Raw genomic sequence first — 18,113 nt, forward strand, 5'->3', positions numbered from 1 at the left:
ATGTGATGGATGCAGAGATTGAGTTTTTCCAATATTTTGCTAATGACTTTAAGATTTTTGCATATATGTTCACGATATTGTCTTGTTTCTTTTCATGTGATGACTTTGTCCGGCCTTGTTATCAGAGCAATACTTGTCTTCCAAAATGAGTTGGGATGTGTTCCCTCCCCCTCTATTTTTTAAAAGAGTTCATGAAGAATTATTATTTTGTATTATTTTAAAAATATATTTTATAAAATTCACCAATGAAGACAAAAACACAAAAAAAGGCATAGGATCCAACCTAAAAGAACTCCAAATGCCAACACTGGAACACTTTGATCAACAAAATCAATAACAACAGAAGAGGATTATAACCCACAGAATAAAATAAATATCCATGAGAACATATTGAAAAAAAAATTGAATAAATAAATAAATAGGAGAAAAGGTATATCTTTCCCTTACAGAAGAAGAATTTCAATTAATAAATGCAGAAAAAGAAAATCACCATTAGAAATCCACATATATAATTGGGGCAAACAAGATCCACTGATAGATGCTAAAATAGTAGGCAGAAGTTTGAAAACAAACAACATATTTGTCTAGATTCAAATATTTCCCCCAAAATATCTATTAATTACAAAGTGAAAAATAGGAATTTGCGGTGGAGAAACCAGGCAGACACTACCTTAGTCAAGGTTAACATCACCAATAATAAGGCATATTATCATCATGTACCCTGATATGATGCACTGAAAAGCGCACATCACTTCTATGGTATTCTTCCCCAAAAGGATAACCTTAACCTAATCATGAGAAACCATAAGACAAGCCCATATTGAGGGAGAGTCAACAGAATACTGATTGGTACTCTTCAAAAGTGTCATAGTTATCAAAGCTTAAAGTCTGAAGAACTGTCAGGCTTAGAGGAAACTAAGGAGGCATGACAATTAATTATATATGGGTTAATTCCCAGCATGCAAGGATGGTTCAACATAAGAAAAATCAGTCAATGGATTACAACACATTAACAAATCAAAAGAGAAAAATCAAATGATCATCTCAATAGATGCTGAAAAAAGCATTCGACAAAATCCAGCATACTTTTTTGATTAAAAACAATTCAAAAGGTAGGAATTGAAGGACAATCCTCAATATGATAAAAGGCATATATGAAAAACCCACAGCCAGCATAGTACTCAATGGTGAGAGACTGAAAGCCTTCCCTCTCAGATCAGGAACGAGACAAGGATGCCTGCTGTCACCACTAGTATTCAACATTGCGCTTGAAGTGCTAGCCAGAGCAGTTCAGCAAGACAAAGAAATAAAAGGTATCCAAATTGGACAGGAAGAAGTAAAACTCTCATTATTTGCAGATGATGTGATCTTCTATCTGGAAAACCCTGAGAAATCGATGACACGGCTACTTGAGCTAATAAACAAATTTAGCAAAGTAGCAGGATACAAAATTAATGCACAGAAGTCAGTAATGTTCCTATACACTAGAAATGACCTAACTGAAGAGACACTCAAGAAAAAGATTCCATTCTCGATAGCAATTGAAAAAATCAAGTACCTAGGAATAAACTTAACCAAGGATGTAAAAGACCTTTATATACATAACTTTACTATAAGAAATAGAAGGGGACCTAAAGAGATGGAAAAATATTCCTTGTTCACAGATAAGAAGGCTAAATGTCATTAAGATGCCAATTCTACACAAACTCATCTACAGATTTAGCGGAATCCCTATCAAAATTCCAACAACCTATTTTGCAGACTTGGAAAAGCTAGTTATCAAATTCATTTGGAAGGAAAAGATGCCCCAAATTGCTAAAAACATTCTAAAAAAACAAAAAAGAAGTGGGAGAAATTATACTTCCTGACTTTGAAGCTTACTATAATGTTACAGTAGTCAAAACAGCCTGGTACTGGCACAAAGATAGACATATTGATCAATGGAATCAAATTGAGAATTCAGAGATAGACCCCCAGATATACTGTAGACTAATCTTTGATAAGGCACCCAAACCCGCTGAACTGGGACACAGTCTCTTCAACAAATGGGGCTGGGAGAGTTGTATATCCAAATCCAAAAGAATGAAAGGGGACCCCTAACTCACAACCTACACAAAAATTAACTCGAAGTGGATCAAAGACCTAATATAAGAGACAGTACCATAAAATTCCTAGAAGATAATGTAGGGAAACATCTTCAAGACCTTGTATTAGGAGGTAGGTTCTTAGACCTTACAACCAAAGTACAAGGAACAAAAGAAAAAATAGATAAATGGGAACTCATCAAAATTAAAAGCTTCTGTACCTCAAAGGGATCTGTCAAAAAGGTGAAGAGGCAGCCAACTCAATGGGAAAAAATATTTGGAAACTAAGTATCTGACAAACAACTGGTATCTTGCATATATAAAGAAATCCTACAACTCAACAACAATAGTACAGACAACCCAATTATAAAATGGGCAAAAGAGAGGAAAAGGCATTTTACTGAAGAAGAAATACAAATGGCTAAAAAACACATGAAAAAACAAAAAGGGTCATCTTTACTAGCTATTAGGGAGAAGCAAATTAAGACCACAATGAGATCTCATCTTACACCAGTTAGAATGGCTGCCATTAAACAAACAGGAAGCTACAAATCCTGGAGAGGTGTGGAGAAATTGGAACTCTTATTCACTGCTGGTGAGACTGTATAATGGTACAGCCACTGTGGAGGACAATTTGGCAGTTCCTCAGAAAAGCAGATATTGAGTTACCATATGATCCAGCAATTTCACTTCCTGGTATATACCCAGAAGATTTGAAAGCAGTGACACAAACAGACATTTGAACACAGTTGACGTGATTAAAATTTGTCTAACAACAGATCAGAAAATAAGCCAGACACAAAAAGAGAGAAATTGCATGCTACCACTAATGTGAATTCTTTGGAAAATGTAAAACAAGTATTTTATATTGTAGAATGTAGGGGACCTAGAAATAGACAGCAACTAGTGAAGGGGGAACGATAATCTAATAAGAACAGATAAGCTGTTGAGGGCAATCTCAATTTTATCAGAATGCTCAGAAATGATTACGGTTTGCAAATTTTCTTGGGTGTGGTAGGAGCATGTTGGAAGCAATGTGGTTGTTTGGGGTTGTTTTTCTTATTCCTTTGTTTTGTTGGAGTTTCTTCATTTTCTTCAGGTAGGATAGGGACATGTTAGAAGAAATAGTTATTTTAGGTTATTTGTTTTTCTTATTCCTTTGTTTTGTTTGAATTGGTTTTATTTTTAATTTTTTGATGAAGTAAAAAAAAAAAAAAACCTGTTGCATTAAAAAAAAAATTAGCTTCAATGTAAAATAAAAAAAAAGACCACAATGAGAGATCATGTCACACCAATTAGAATGGCTGCCATCAAACAAACAGGAAAATACAAATGCTGGAGAGGATGTGGAGAAATTGGAACTCTTATTCATTGCTGGGAGGATTGTATAATGGTACAGCCACTCTGGAAGACAGTCTAGCGGTTCCTAAGAAACCTAGATATCGAGTTTCCCTTTGATCCAGCAATTTCACTTCTCGGTATATACCCAGAAGATCTGAAAGCAGTGAGATGAACAGATATTTGCACACTGATGTTCACAGCGGCATTATTCACAACTGCCAAGATATGGATAACATAACAAATGTCCTTCAACAGATAAGTGAATAAACAAAATGTGGTATATACACATGATGGAATACTACGCGGCAGTAAGAAGGAACAATGTCATGAAACATGACAACATGGATGAACCTTGAAGACATAATGCTGAGTGAAATAAGCCAGACACAAAAAGAGAGATACCCTATGTTGCCACTAATGTGAACTCTGTGAAAAATGTAGAATAAATGTTTTATATTGTAGAATGTAGGGGACCTAGAGATAGACAGAAACTAGCGAAAAGGGAACAATAATCTATTAAGAACAGATAAGCCACTGAAGGCAATCTTAACGTTATAGGAATACTCAGAAATGACGATAGTTTGTAAATTTTCTTGGGTATAGTAGGAACATCTTGGAAGCAAGGTGGTTATTTTAAGTTATTTGCTTTTCTTATTCCTTTGTTTTGTTATGGCTTGTTAATTTTCTTGGGGTAGGGTAGGGACATGTTGGAAACAAGGTAGTTATTTTTCTTATTCCTTTGTTTTGTTTGAATTTTTTAAATTTTTTTGAAGTAAAAAAAAAGGACATTAGTAAAAAAAAAACAGGAAATCCTGATAAAGTCTGTCATTTAAAGTACTATACAATGTTAATTTCTTAGTTTTGTTAATTGCGCTATAGTTATGTAAGAAGTTAACATTAGGTAAAGCTAGATTAAAGATTTATGGGAACTCATTAAAAAGTTACTATTTCTAAGTCTAGTTATTTTGAAAATAAAAAGGTTTTTAAAATACTGTAGTATACCTAAAAATCAGACAGAGAATTTAACTCAATATTATGAATTTCTAATGATGGAATTTCAGATTAATCATGTAGAGGAAGGAATGATCTAAGACAGAGCATCTCACTTCACTGGAGGTACTAAACAAAAAAAGTAATCAATACAGAGAGAGGTGTTTAAAAATGGATATGACGGTCAATGTAAGATTTTCTTTTTTATCTCCCTCACTGTCCACTTAACCAAAATCCAGAATTTTAAATGGGGAAATCACACCCCCCAAATCTGAAATAAGACAAGGAAGAAAATGAATACCTAAAGTCATGTTCTCTATGTGGTCTTCTCAAGGCACTCTGATTCCTTCTCACAGACCTCCTTCATAATTTCTTCTCCTTCTTTATTCCATGTTACAACTTTATAACATAAAAACGTACCAAATTAAAGTTCTCTGTGCATAACTTGGAACTTTATGAGAACTTTCAGAGAAAAGTATCTAATAAGTTATTACAACATTAATCAGTGTACTACTGCAATTAACACAAAATTCTAGAGGAAGAAAAGATTATCTTTCTTACCAAGGATGATAAGTAAAAACTTTATAAGTAAAAACTTTATTTTACTTGTTTTGTTACTCATAGCTTATTACAAAAGCAATGAATGGAAAAAAAGAGATTTAAAAAGATGTATGCCAAACAGTAATTTGCCTTGCATAGAACTCTTCACCTACAGTATTATTAATAAGTGAATATGAGGCACGCTAATACACTGTCATTAAGGAAACACATATTTATGTTTTATATAAAATATAAAATGAGGTCTAGAAAGTATACTGGAACATTTTCCAATGGTTTAAGCAAGGCTGTTCCGAGAAAGGGTCTCCTGGTTAACTTTCAGTTAATTAGGATAGACCAAAACCCAAAACACTGATTAGCTAAGGTTTTACAGTATTTTCTTTAAAACTTATTAGAAAGACAAATAGCAAAATAATTCCAATATCAGTAACTAAAAGATAATGAATTGTTTAAAAACAAAACTAATGCATACCTCACGTAAGTCAGACGATGAAGATTTTTTCCTTTTTCCGTCTGTGACAATTTCTACAAAAACAAAAGATATAGTAAAATTATCATCTAACATCCAAATGAGATAAACATTTAATAAAATAAATCCCTTCACAGGCTTCACTTGTTTTAAATTAGCTTCTTGTTAGATTTTGAATTTATATTATTACATTTCACAGAACCTGAAAGATTAAACATAAAGGTAAAAATAGTTATAGTATTGTTATAACTACATGTTCCAGAAGAGTAGCAGGTTTTCTCAAAATGTCTCCATTAAACAATATAGGTATGATGGCAATAGGAAAAGAAACAGGGAAACTGAGCCCTAAGACCTAAATAAGAAATTTCCTGTTAAAAGTCCTAGCACCCAGTAGGTGTTCAATAAATGTTGGTTAAACCATCTGATAAGACAAATTCCTATTATCTGCGGGGGGGGGGGGGGGAGCACGTGAGAACTAGAAGTTGAGACTATTCTACAAAAACACTCCCAATTCTACATATCTAGGCATGCCACGCAACTGGATTCTAGTTTAACTCTTACCTCACCAACATGTTTCAGAATTCCTGTGGAACAGCAAGTATTTATTGTACGACTACCATGTGCCAGAGACTGTGCTACGCAGTAGGTATAGAATAGTGAACAAATCAGACAAAGTTCCAGCTATTCTGGAATTTATAACCTACTGGAATATATCAGAATTCATTAAAAAATGAAAGAGAAATCCATGAATATTTGGTCACTATTTATGACAAATATACTACTGCAGTTCAGTGAAAAACGGATCTTTTTAATAAATGATGCTGAAGCAATTCAGAGCTAAGTGAGAAAACAAATAAACCTTGACCCCCTAACTCATACCATACAAGAAAATTACTCTGAAATGGATCACAGATTTAAATGTCGAAGGCAAAACAAATAAAGGTTCTAGAATAAAATGGGGCAGGCAAAGATTTCTCAAACTGGGCACATGTAGTATTAATCTTAAGGGAAAAGATTAGAAAACAGGATTTCATTAAAATTAAGAACTTCTGTTCATCAAAAATCATCATTAAGAGAGTGAAAAGATAAGACATAGACTGGGAAAAGATTATTGGTAATACACATCTGTCAAGGACTCATGACAAGAATATCTAAAGGACTCCTACAAAGCAGTAAGAAAAAGCAAGACAAACCTATCTTTAAAATGGGCAAAAGCTTTGAATAGGCACTTAAAAATAAAAATGTCTAAATGCCCAATGAACACATGAAAAGGTGCTCAAGTTCATTATCATTAGAGATATACGAATTAAAATGACAACGGAATACCACTACACAGATCTCAGAATGGGTAAAACTACTGCCAATACATAGTATTGGTGAGAGACGATAACTCTCATATACTGTCAGTAGGTGAAAAAGCATCTACTAATTTTGCCATCATCTACTAAACACCTACCTATTTGACATGCAACAATTCCATAAAATATATAACCAAGAGAAATGAGTGATTATGTCCACCAAAGAATATGCATGTCAATCTGTAAATCACAATTGTTCTTGATAGCCAAAAACTGGAAACAACCCAAATGTCCATCAATAGGCAATGAATAAACAAACAGTGGTATATTCATACAATGGCAAAACTAAAAAATGAATTACTGCCTCAGACAACATGGCCATCTCTCACAGACATTATGTTCAAATGAAATCAGATGCAAAAGAGAACATAATCATTCTATTTAAATGAAACTCAAGAACAGGTAAAATTTACCTAAGGTGATACAACTCAGGATAGTGGTTACCTAAAGTAGTGTAAGAGTTCTGGTGTGGAACAAGGCATAGTGAGCTTCATGGGATACCAAAAATCTGTTTTGATTTAGGTGACAGCTACCCAAGTGTATGTATACAAGTTTAAAAAGTCAGGAAACTGTATACCAAAGATAAGTGGCCTTTACTGTAAGTCATACTACAGATTTAAATAAAATAACTTTTAAAAATAACAATTATAATAAATGGACTACAGTTTATCTAGAAACCTACATAGCTGAAATAACTTTTCCCATTTATGTTGATACTACACAACATTAATTTCCTGAAGAAAACACTGATACAAAAGTGTTAACCTCTATACTTAAGCTTCTGAAATTTTTTAATTTTTATTTTTTTTCTAATAAGAGATGCTGTAGGTTTACAGAAAAATCATGCAGAAAATAGAGTTCCCATAGACCCACCCTCACACACATACTTTCCCTGATTAGTAACACTTTGCACTTCTGTGGTATCTTTCTGACAATTGATGAAACAATATTATTATTATTATACTATTAACAATAGTAATTGTTTACATTAGGGATCACTATTTGTGCAGTATAATCCAATATTTTTTTAATTGTTATTCCAGTAACATATATACAACCTAAAATTCCCTTTTAAGCACTTTCAAATTTATAACTCAGTGGTGTTAATTCATACTGTGCTCTCATCGCAACCAACCATTACCACCATCCATCACCCCAAACAGAGAGTCTGCACAAATTAAGCAATAACTCACCATTACCTGACTCTACCAGAGAACCTGGTAACCTGTATTCTAGTTTCTAATTCTATGAGTTTGCTTATTCTAATTATTTTATATCATTGATATCATACATGTCTATTTGTGTCTGGTTTATTCCATTCAACATGTTTTCAAGGTTCATCTGTGTTGGAACATGTACTAGAATTTCATTCTTTTTTATAGCTGAATAATGTTCCATATTGTGTTATGCCAGTTTGGCTGTATTGTGTCCCCCAAAACGCCATGTTATTTGATGCAATCTTGTGGGGACAGACGCATTAGTGTTGATTAGGTTGGAACCTATTGGTTCAATGTTTCCATGGAGATGTGACTCAATCAACTCTGAGTGATACCTTTCATTAAATTATTTCTATGGAGGTGTTGCCCTGTCCATTCAGGGTGGGTCTTTATTGGATCACTGGAGTACTTTAAAAGAGCTACATAAGCCCAGACACAGAGCAGCGGCAAGTGACAATTTAGAGAGCTACTGAGAGTGACATTTGAAGAGGAGCTGAAGCTAAGACAGACATTTTGGAAGACAGCCATTGAAAGCTGACATTCTGGAGACCGCCATTTTGAAACACAACCTGGGAGCAAGCAGACACTAGCCATGTGCCTTCCCAGCTAACAGAGGTTTTCCGGATGCCATTGGCCATCCTTCAGTGAAGGTACCCAAATGTTGATGCCTAACCTTGGACACTTTATGGCCTTAAGACTGTAACTGTGTAACCAAATAAACCCCCTTTATAAAAGCCAATCCATTTATGGTATTTTTGCAAAAAGGCAGCATTAGCAAACCAGAACATGTGTGGATACCATATTATGTTTATTCATTCATCTATTGATGGACCTTGAGTTGCTTCCATCTTTGGGGAACTGTCAAAAATGTCACTATAAACATCAGTGAGCAAGTATCTGCCTGAGACCCTTTTGGGTATATAACTAAAACCAAGATTGCTGGGTTACATGGTAATTCTATACTTAACTTTCTGAGGAACTGCCAAACTATTTTACAGAGCAGCTACACCATTTTACATTCCCGCCAAGGATGAATGAGTAGTCCTATTACTCCACATCCTCTCCAACACTTTTTATATTCCGTCTTATTAATATGAGACATTCTAGTTTGTGTGAAATGATTATTACATTGTTGTTTCAACGTGCATTTCACTGATGGCTAATGAACATTTTTTCATGTCCTTTTTTGCCATTTATATATTTTCATTGTAGAAATGTCTACACAAGTCTTTTGCCCATTTTTTCACTAGGTTGTCCTTCTATTGTTGAGTTGTAGGATTTTTCTATATATTCTGATACCAAACCCTTATCACATATGTGGTTTCCAAATATTTTCTCCCATTCTGTAGGTTGTCCTTATATTTCTTATTATGAAGTCCTTAGATCCACTAAAGTTCTTAATTTTTATGAAGTCCATTTTTTCATATTCATATTTTCTTTTATTCTTCATGCTTTTGGTATAGAGTCTAAGGAAACACTGGCAAACACGAGGTCATGAAGATGCATCCCTACGTCTTCTTCTAAGAGTTTTATAGCTCTGGTCCTTATATTTAGCTCAATGATCCATTTTGTGTTAACTTTTGTTTAAAGTATGAGGTATGGGTTCATCCTCAATCTTTTCCATATGGATATCCAGTTTTCCAACACCATTTCTTTAAACAAACTATTCTTTCCCCATTGAGTGGACATGTACCTTATGAAGCTCGTTACTGCAAAGGAGAGTCTAAACTTGCATATAATTGTGCCTAAGAGTCTCCCCAAGTACCTCTTTGTTGCTCAGATGTGGCCCTCTCTCTCTCTAACTGAGCCATCTCGACAGGTGAACTCGCTGCCCTCCCCCCTACGTGGTACCCGACTCCCAGGGGTGTAAATCTCCCTGGCAATGCAGAATATGACTCCCGGGGATGAATGTGGACCTGACATCATGGGACTGAGAGTATCTTCTTGACCAAAAGGGGGATGCAAAATGAGACGAAATAGTTTCAGTGGCTGAGAGATTTCAAATGGAGTCAAGAGGTCACTCTGGTGGACATTCTTAGGCAATATAGAGATAACACCTCTTAGGTTTTAACGTATTGGAATAGCTAGAAGTAAATACCTGAAACTACCAAACTCCAACCCAGCAGTCTGGACTCCTGAAGACAATTATATAATAATGTAGATTACAAGGGGTGACAGTGTGATTGTGAAGATCTTGTGGATCACACCCCCTTTATCTAGTGTATGGATGAGTAGAAAAATGGGGATAAAAACTAAAGGACAAATGGGGTGGGATGGGGGGAGGATTTGGGTGTTCTTTTTTCACTCTTATTTTTTATTCTTGTTCTGGTTCTTTCTGATGTAAGGAAAATGTTCAGAGATAGATTGTGGTGATGAACGTATAACTATGTTATCATACTGTGGACAGTGGATTGTATACTATGGATGATTGTATGGTGTGTGAATGTATTTCAATAAAATTGAATTTAATTAAAAAAAAATCAACTGGCCATAGATATAAGAGTTTATTTCTGAACTCTCAATTCCACTGGTCTATACATCTTTCCTTTTGCCAGGACCATGCTGTTTTGTTTACTGTAACTTTGTAATAAGTATTCAAATCAAGAAATATAAGTCCTCCAACTTCATTCTTCTTTTTCAAGATGGCTTTTGCTATTCAGGGCCCTCCACCCTTGCAAATAAATGTGACTTTCTGCTTTTCCATTTCTCCACAGAAGACTGTTGGAATTTTGATTGAGACTGTGTTGAATCCATAAATTGTTTTGGGTAGAATTGAACTCTTCAAAACACTTAGACTTCAAATCCATGAACATGGAAAGCCTTCCATTTACTTAGGTCATTCTGTCATTCCTTTAGCAATGTTTTGTGATTTTCTGTGTATAAGTTCTTTACATCCTTGGTTATATTTATTCCTAGATATCTGAGTCTTTTAGTTGCTATAGTAAATGGGATTTTTTTCCTTGATTTCCTCTACAGATTGTTCCCTACTAGTGTACAGAAATATTACTGATTTTTGACCAAACTCACCGCTAAATTCTTTTATTAGCTTTGGTAGTTTTGCTGTGGATTTTTTCAGGATTTTCTGTATACAGGATCATGTCATTTGCAATTAGAAAAGTTTACTTCTTCCTTTCCAATTTAGATACCTCTTAGTTTTTCTTCCTAATTGACCTGGCTAGAACTTCCTATATAATGTTAAATAACAATAGTGATGGAGGAATCAATCTCTGGTTCTAGACTTCAGAGGGAAAGCTTTCAGTCTTCAAGGAGTATGATGTTAGCTGTGGGCTTTCATATATGCCCTTTATCATGTTAAGGAAGTTTCCTACTATTCTGTTTTTCTCAGCATTTTTATCAAGAAGGATGCTAGATTTTGTAAAATGCCTTTTCTGCATCAATTGATTATGTGGTTATTTTCCTTTATTCTATTATCATGGTGTATTACATTAATTGATTCTCTTGTGTTGAACCGCTTTTGCATACGTGGGATAAAACCCACTACATCACAATGTACAATTCTTTTAATGTACTCTTGGATTTTGTTTGCTAGTATTTTGTTGAGGATGTTTGCATCTATATTCATGAGCATAATGGTCTGTATTTTCTTTTCTTGAAGTATCTTTATCTGACTTTCACATTAGGGTGATATCTGCCTCACAGAATGAGTTAGAGAATATTCCCTCTTCTTCAATATTTTGGAAGTTTGAGGAGGACAAGTAGTAATTCTAGTTGGAATCTTTAGTAAAATTCACTAGTAAAGCAATCTAGTCCTGGGCTTTTCTTTGTTAGGAGAATTTTGATTACTGATTCAGTCTCTTTATGTGTTACAGTCATTTGAGATTTTCTACTTCTTCTTGAGTCACTATAGGTAGTTTATGTGTCTCTAGGAATTTGCACATTTCATCTAAGATATCTAATTTATTGGAGTTCATTCATAGTATCCTCTAATAATCTTTTATATTTCTGTGGGATTTGTAGTTATGTCCCACCCCCTTACATTTTTCATTTTAGTTATTTGTATCCACTTTTTTGTCAGTCTAGCTAAAGGTCTGACAACTTTACTGACCTTCAAAGAACCAATGTTTGGTTTTGTTGATCATCTCTATTGTTTTATTCTCTATTTCATTTATATTCACTGTAATGTTTGCTATTTCCTCCAGGTGTGGGGTTCGGTTTCTGATTCAAGATTTTTCTCCTTTGATAATCTAAGCATAGAGATAAAAATTTCCCTCTCTGCCTTTGTTGCATCCCACAAATTTTGGTATGTTGTGTTTTCATTTTCATTCATCTCAAGATATTTTCCAATTTCTTTCGTGATTTCTTCTTTGACCCACTGGCTATTTAAGAATGTGCTGTTTAATTCCCACATACTTATGAGCTTTCCAGGTTTTCCTCTGTTACTGCTAGCTAGCAGCAATACATTATGGTTGAAAACATACATGTATGATGTCAACATTTTTAAATTTATTGAGACAGGTTTTGTGACCTACCATATGGTCTATCCTGGAGAATGATCCATGTGCACTACAGAAAAATGTGTAATCTACTGCTGTGGAGTAAAAGGTTCTATATATGTCTGTTAGTTCTGGTAGGCTTATACATATCATTCAAGTTTCCTGTTTCCTTATTAATCTTCTGTCTAGATTCTCTAGCCATTTTTGAAAGTGATGTATTGAAGTCTCTTATTGTTAATGAAGAAACTTCTATTTTTCCTTTCACATCCATCAACATTTGCCTCATATATTTTGGGACTCTGCTGTTAGGTGCTATATAATTATTAAATCTTTTTGTTGAATTAATCTCTTTATCAGTATATAGTGACTTTCTTTGTCCCTCATAATACTTTTTGACTTGAAGTCTACTTTTCCTGATATTACTATAGCTATCCCCAGTTGTCCTTAGTTACTATGTGTACAGTATATTTTTTTCATCCTATCACTGTCAATCTACTTGTATATTTGAATATACAATGAATCTCTTGTAAACAGCATATGATTCGGTAGTGGTTTTTTTATCCATTCTGCCAACCTCTGCCTTTTGCCTGGAGAGTTTAATCCATTTACACTGAAAGTACACACTGATAATGCAGGATTTTTCTGCCATTTTCTTGTTTAGTCTTGTAAATCTTATACGTTTTTTGTCTCACAAACCTTTGTTAATGCCTAGTTTCATGTTTATTTAATTTTTTGTATTGTATCATTTTCATTTCTTTTCTGTATATATTTTCAAATATTTTCTTTATGGTTATGATGGGGCTTAAATTTAACATCTGAAATCTTAAATATCCTATAACTTAACTTCAACAGGATACACAAACTCCTTTACCCACCCCATCTTTTGCTGTACTAGTTACAAAATTATACCTTTAGAGGTGATCTAAGATAGCAGCATAGAGAGGAGTGAAAACTAGTAAGTCCCCCTGGAACAACTAATAAACAACCAGGAACAACTAGTAAATAATCCGGGAAAATCTGCGGGGGGACAAACGTGACTGTACACCCACCATACACCAACCTGAAATGGGAGGAATACCCAAGATCGCAGCATAAAATCTGTAAGTAAAGACTGCAGATCCAAGCCGGGAGGCCCCTCACCCGACAGCCCGAGCTGCAAAGCCTCATGGAGCTACAGAGCAGCTCTCTCCGAGCAAGCGAATATAGCTCAGCTGACCTCCAACTTCAGTTTTGATTAACAAATGTGGAGAGCTTGATACAAGCTACGAATCCCCAACAAGCAGACAGAGGCTTTGGGTAAAGACTGAACTTGGAGAACCAGAGGGTGGCCACGGACTGGCCCTGAAGGGGGATTTCTGTCCCTGTTTCGGCTCAGTGGAGAAAGCCTCAGCCATTTTCAGTTCCCAGTGCTCTGACCCAGACAAGGGTGGAGATAGCACAGGCAGAGACAACTGAAATGCTAATGACCTCTCTGTAGGGGGGTCTATCTTCGCTAAGAGGAAAGGTGTGGGTCCCAGCTCTACTACCCACCTTCCATTCAGAACCAGACCCCAGAGCCTGTGGGAAAACAGCCACAGGCCACACCTCCCTACACCAGTCTGGAGTTACAGGCTGACAGGTGCCACCTGCTGGCACAGTGACCCAAGGCCTCACAAGGTATACCAATTTTCTAATTTTCTAAGACACACCTTCAGGGAAACTTGATACTGAATAGTTCTTCCTTCTGGGACCAGAGCCCATTTTGGTCTGGGAAAACCTGATTGGGTAACCAAGAAAACCATGCCTAGACAACAGAAAACTACAACCTACACTAAGAAAAACACAGTTAAGGCCCAGTCAAAGGAACAAGCTTACACTTCAACTGAGATACAGGAATCTAAACAACTAATACTAAGCCAATTCAAAAAGTTCAGGGAAGATATGGCAAAAGAGATGAACCATATAATGAAAACACTGGGCATAGATAAGGTAGAAACTGAACGTTCCAAAAACCAACTGGCAGAATCTATGGAAGTGAAAGGCACAACAAGAGACATGAAAGACACAATGGAAACATACAATAGCAGATCTCAAGACGCAAAAGAAAACACTCAGGAACTGGAGAACAAGAAACCTGAAAACCTACACACAAAAGAACAGACAGAGAAAAGAATGGAAAAATACAAGCAACGTCTCCGGGAACTTAAGGACAAAAGGAAAATCAGGAATGTACATGTCACTGGTGTATATTCCAGAAGGAGAAGAGAAGGGAAAAGGGGCAGAAGCAATAACAGAGGAAAAAATCAATGAAAATTTCCCGTCTCTTATGAAAAACATAAAATCACGGATCAAAGAAGTGCAGCATACCCCAAACAGAATAAATCTGAATAGGATTACATCAAGACACTTAATCAGATTATCAAACGTCAAAGATTAAGAGAGAATCCTGAAAGCAGCAAGAGAAAAGAGATTCCTCACATACAAAGGAAGTTTGATAAGACTATATGTGGATTTCTCAATAGAAACCATGGAGGCAAGAAGGAAGTGGAGTGATATATTTAAGATACTGAAAGAGAAAAACCACCAACCAAGAATCCTATATCTGGCAAAACTGTCCTTGAAATATGAGGGAGAGCTTAAAATATTCTCAAACAGACAGTGACAGTTTGTGAAAAAGATACCTGCTCTACAGGAAACACTAAAGGAAGCACTTCAGACAGTAAGGGAAAGATAGGACTGAGAGGTATGGAAAACAATTTTGGGAGATAGTAGCACAACAATGTAAGTACACTGAACAAAGATGACTGTGAGTATTGTTGAAAGAGGAAGGTTGGGAGTATGTGGGACATCAGAACAAAAGACAAAGGACAAAGACTGGGAATGTGTAAGTCAGGGAAACCTAGGGTGCTCAACGATTGTAATAAAAGGTACACATATGTTTTTACATGAGGTAGAACAACTGAATGTCAACATTGCAAGGTGTTAAAAATAGGGTGAGATTGGGGGGAAAATTCAATCAATGCAAACTAGAGACTAGGATTAACAGAAACATTGTATTATGCTTCCTTTAATATAACAAAGGAAATATACCAAAGCTTAATGCATATGGGGGTGGGGGGAGGGAATAGGGGAAGGATATGGGACTCCTGGCATTGGTGATGCTGTCTGACTCTTTATTCTACTTTAGGTTAATGCTATCTTTCCTTTTGTTGCTTTCTAGCTCTCATATTTTTTGTTGTTGTTGTTTCTCTCTCTCTGTCTCTTTTCTTTTGCTTCTGTCTCTCTGCCTTCTTTGACTCTTCCTCCTTCTTTGTGGAAGAAATGGAGATGTCCTTATATAGATAGTGGTGATGTTGCTGAATACATAAATACATGACTATACAGGGAACTATCGAGTGTTTACTTAGGACGGAATGTATGGTGGGTGAACAAAATTGTCTTAAAAGAAAGGGGTTGATGAAGAAACCCTGAGGGCACTACATTGAGTGAAATAAGACAGACACATAAAGGCAAATATTGCAGGGTCTCACTGATATGAACTAATTATAATATGTAAACTCAGAGACATGAAATGTAAGTTACTAGGATATAGAATGAGGCTAAAGGATGGGGAGCTATATTCTACAGTTAGTAGCATTTTAACATTCTTTCATCAACAGTAACAAATGTACTATACCGAAACTATGGATCACTAATGGGGGGGGGGTGGTTAAGGGTATGGGAGGATTTGAGTTTCCTTTTTTGTCTTTATTTCTTTTCTGGAGTAATGAAAATCTTCTAAAAATTGAAAAAAAAATTAATTGTGGTGATGGATGCACACCTGTATGATGGTATCATGAACAACTTATTGTACACTTTGGATCTTTGGATAGTTGTATGGTATGTGAACAATCTCAATAAAAATATATATATATAAAAAATTATACCTTTATACATTTTATATCCAAACCATAGATTTATCATGACTTTTTATCTACTTGCATTTTAGAAGCTGTAAAAAGTAAAAATTGCAGTTTCATTTAAAAAAAAGAAATTTATTGCACTTCACAGATGCCTCATTTTTTTACAAATTGAAGGTTTGTGGCAACCTTGCTTTGAGCAAGTCTATCAGTGACATTTTTCCAACAGTATGTGCTCACTTCATGTCTCAGTGTCACCTTCTGGTAATTCTCACAATATTTCAAATATTTTCATTATTATTATATCTGTTATAGTGATCTGTGACCAGTGATCTTTGATGTTACTATTGTAAGGGGCACCATGAGCCACACCCATATAAGACAGTGAACTTAATAAATGTTATGTGCTTTGACTGTTCGACCAACCAACCATTCCCCCTTCTTTCTCCCTCTCCTTGGGCCTCCCTATTCCCTAAGACACAACAAATATTGAAATTAGGCCAATTAATAACCCTACAATGGCCTCTAAGTGTTCAAGTGAAAAGTCAAATGATACAAGCCTCATTGTTACCTTATTTTTCAAAATTACCACAACTGCCCCAGCCTTTAGCAACTACCACCTTGATCAGTTAGCAGCCATCAACCTCAAGGCAAGACCCTCCACCAGCAAAAAGATTACAACTCACTGAAGGCTCAATGATGTTTAGCATTTCTTAGTAATAAAGTATTTGTTAATTAAGGCATATACACAGTTTTGTTTAGTTTTTTGACATGCTATTCCACACTTAATATACTACAGTATAGTGTAAACATAGCCTTTGTATGCACTGGGAAACCAAAAAATTTGTTTGACTTGTTTTATTGCGATACTCACTTTATTGCGATATTTTATTGCAGAAGTCTGGAACCAAACCCACAACAGCTCCAAGGTTTACCAGGAGACTATCTCCCCCTCCTAGGTGCTCTATTGTGTGACCTAAAGCAAGTAATTCTTTGCTCCAGGCCACTTTGACTTAATTGTTTCTTACACTGATGTAGCCCTCCACAAGCTGCTTCTGCCTTCAGGGCAAGTCCTTGGAAGGCGAGCCAGAGGTGAGTTTCCTGCTTCAGTCTTTCAGGCTACCACCAGATAGAATGGCACTGATATATAGGTACTTCAGTGTGCATGCAGGGGTTACTCTGTTCCCTATGGAATTAGGAACCAGGAACTACATCAGGCACACAGTCTTGCTCAACACTGCACCAGGAAGGGGTGAGTGAAGAGCCAGTAAGGGTGCCTGGAGCATCTCCTGCTGTTTTTAAAGCTGTGTTTTCTTGACTGAGCACTCATCCAGTTACTGTAACCCTTTAACCTTTTTTCGGAGTTTTGAGGAAGATGGCTCTGCCAGTTGTCACTTGTTGTTCAAAGATTCTGTAGAGGGATAGCACCCTGGAGAGTCTTATACTGCCATGTCGGTTGACCAGCTATACTTAAGCTTTTGATAACTTAAAATAATACCAATCAAGCAGCATCCCTTAGCCAAACAATTAAAAATAAATAAATAATTTTAAATAAATTATAAGGAAGACTTCACCTTGTAGAAATTCACTTTCTAGGCAATTTTAAATTTAATTATCTACCTATCATATTTAACCAAAGACTATCAGTGGCTTAAATTGCAATTTACAAATTAACATGCCCAAACTGACTTGATGAGGTAAAGTGCTTTTATCTTGTTTTGCAGCATGTTTCCTAATTTTCTTCAAGAAATACTACTGTGACTT

The 18,113-nt window shown here is 35.5% G+C and overlaps 1 protein-coding gene across 6 annotated transcripts in view; it reads right to left on the minus strand.

Moving 5' to 3' along the window:
• The window catches only part of SENP7 (SUMO specific peptidase 7), a 214,718-nt gene that overhangs the window by 181,348 nt on the left and 15,257 nt on the right, over positions 1-18,113 (minus strand). For 5 of the 6 annotated variants that reach the window (XM_037834886.1, XM_037834912.1, XM_037834927.1 and 2 more), the window contains exon 2: positions 5,446-5,498. In XM_037834886.1, the coding sequence (XP_037690814.1) occupies positions 5,446-5,498 (53 nt within the window). Of the gene's footprint in view, positions 1-4,716; positions 4,815-5,445; positions 5,499-18,113 lie in introns of all 6 variants that reach the window. The other variant, XM_037834906.1, reaches the window with a different exon arrangement.

The sequence above is a fragment of the Choloepus didactylus genome, chromosome 1 (genome assembly GCF_015220235.1).
Source record: "Choloepus didactylus isolate mChoDid1 chromosome 1, mChoDid1.pri, whole genome shotgun sequence".
Classification (NCBI taxonomy): Eukaryota; Metazoa; Chordata; class Mammalia; order Pilosa; family Megalonychidae; genus Choloepus; species Choloepus didactylus.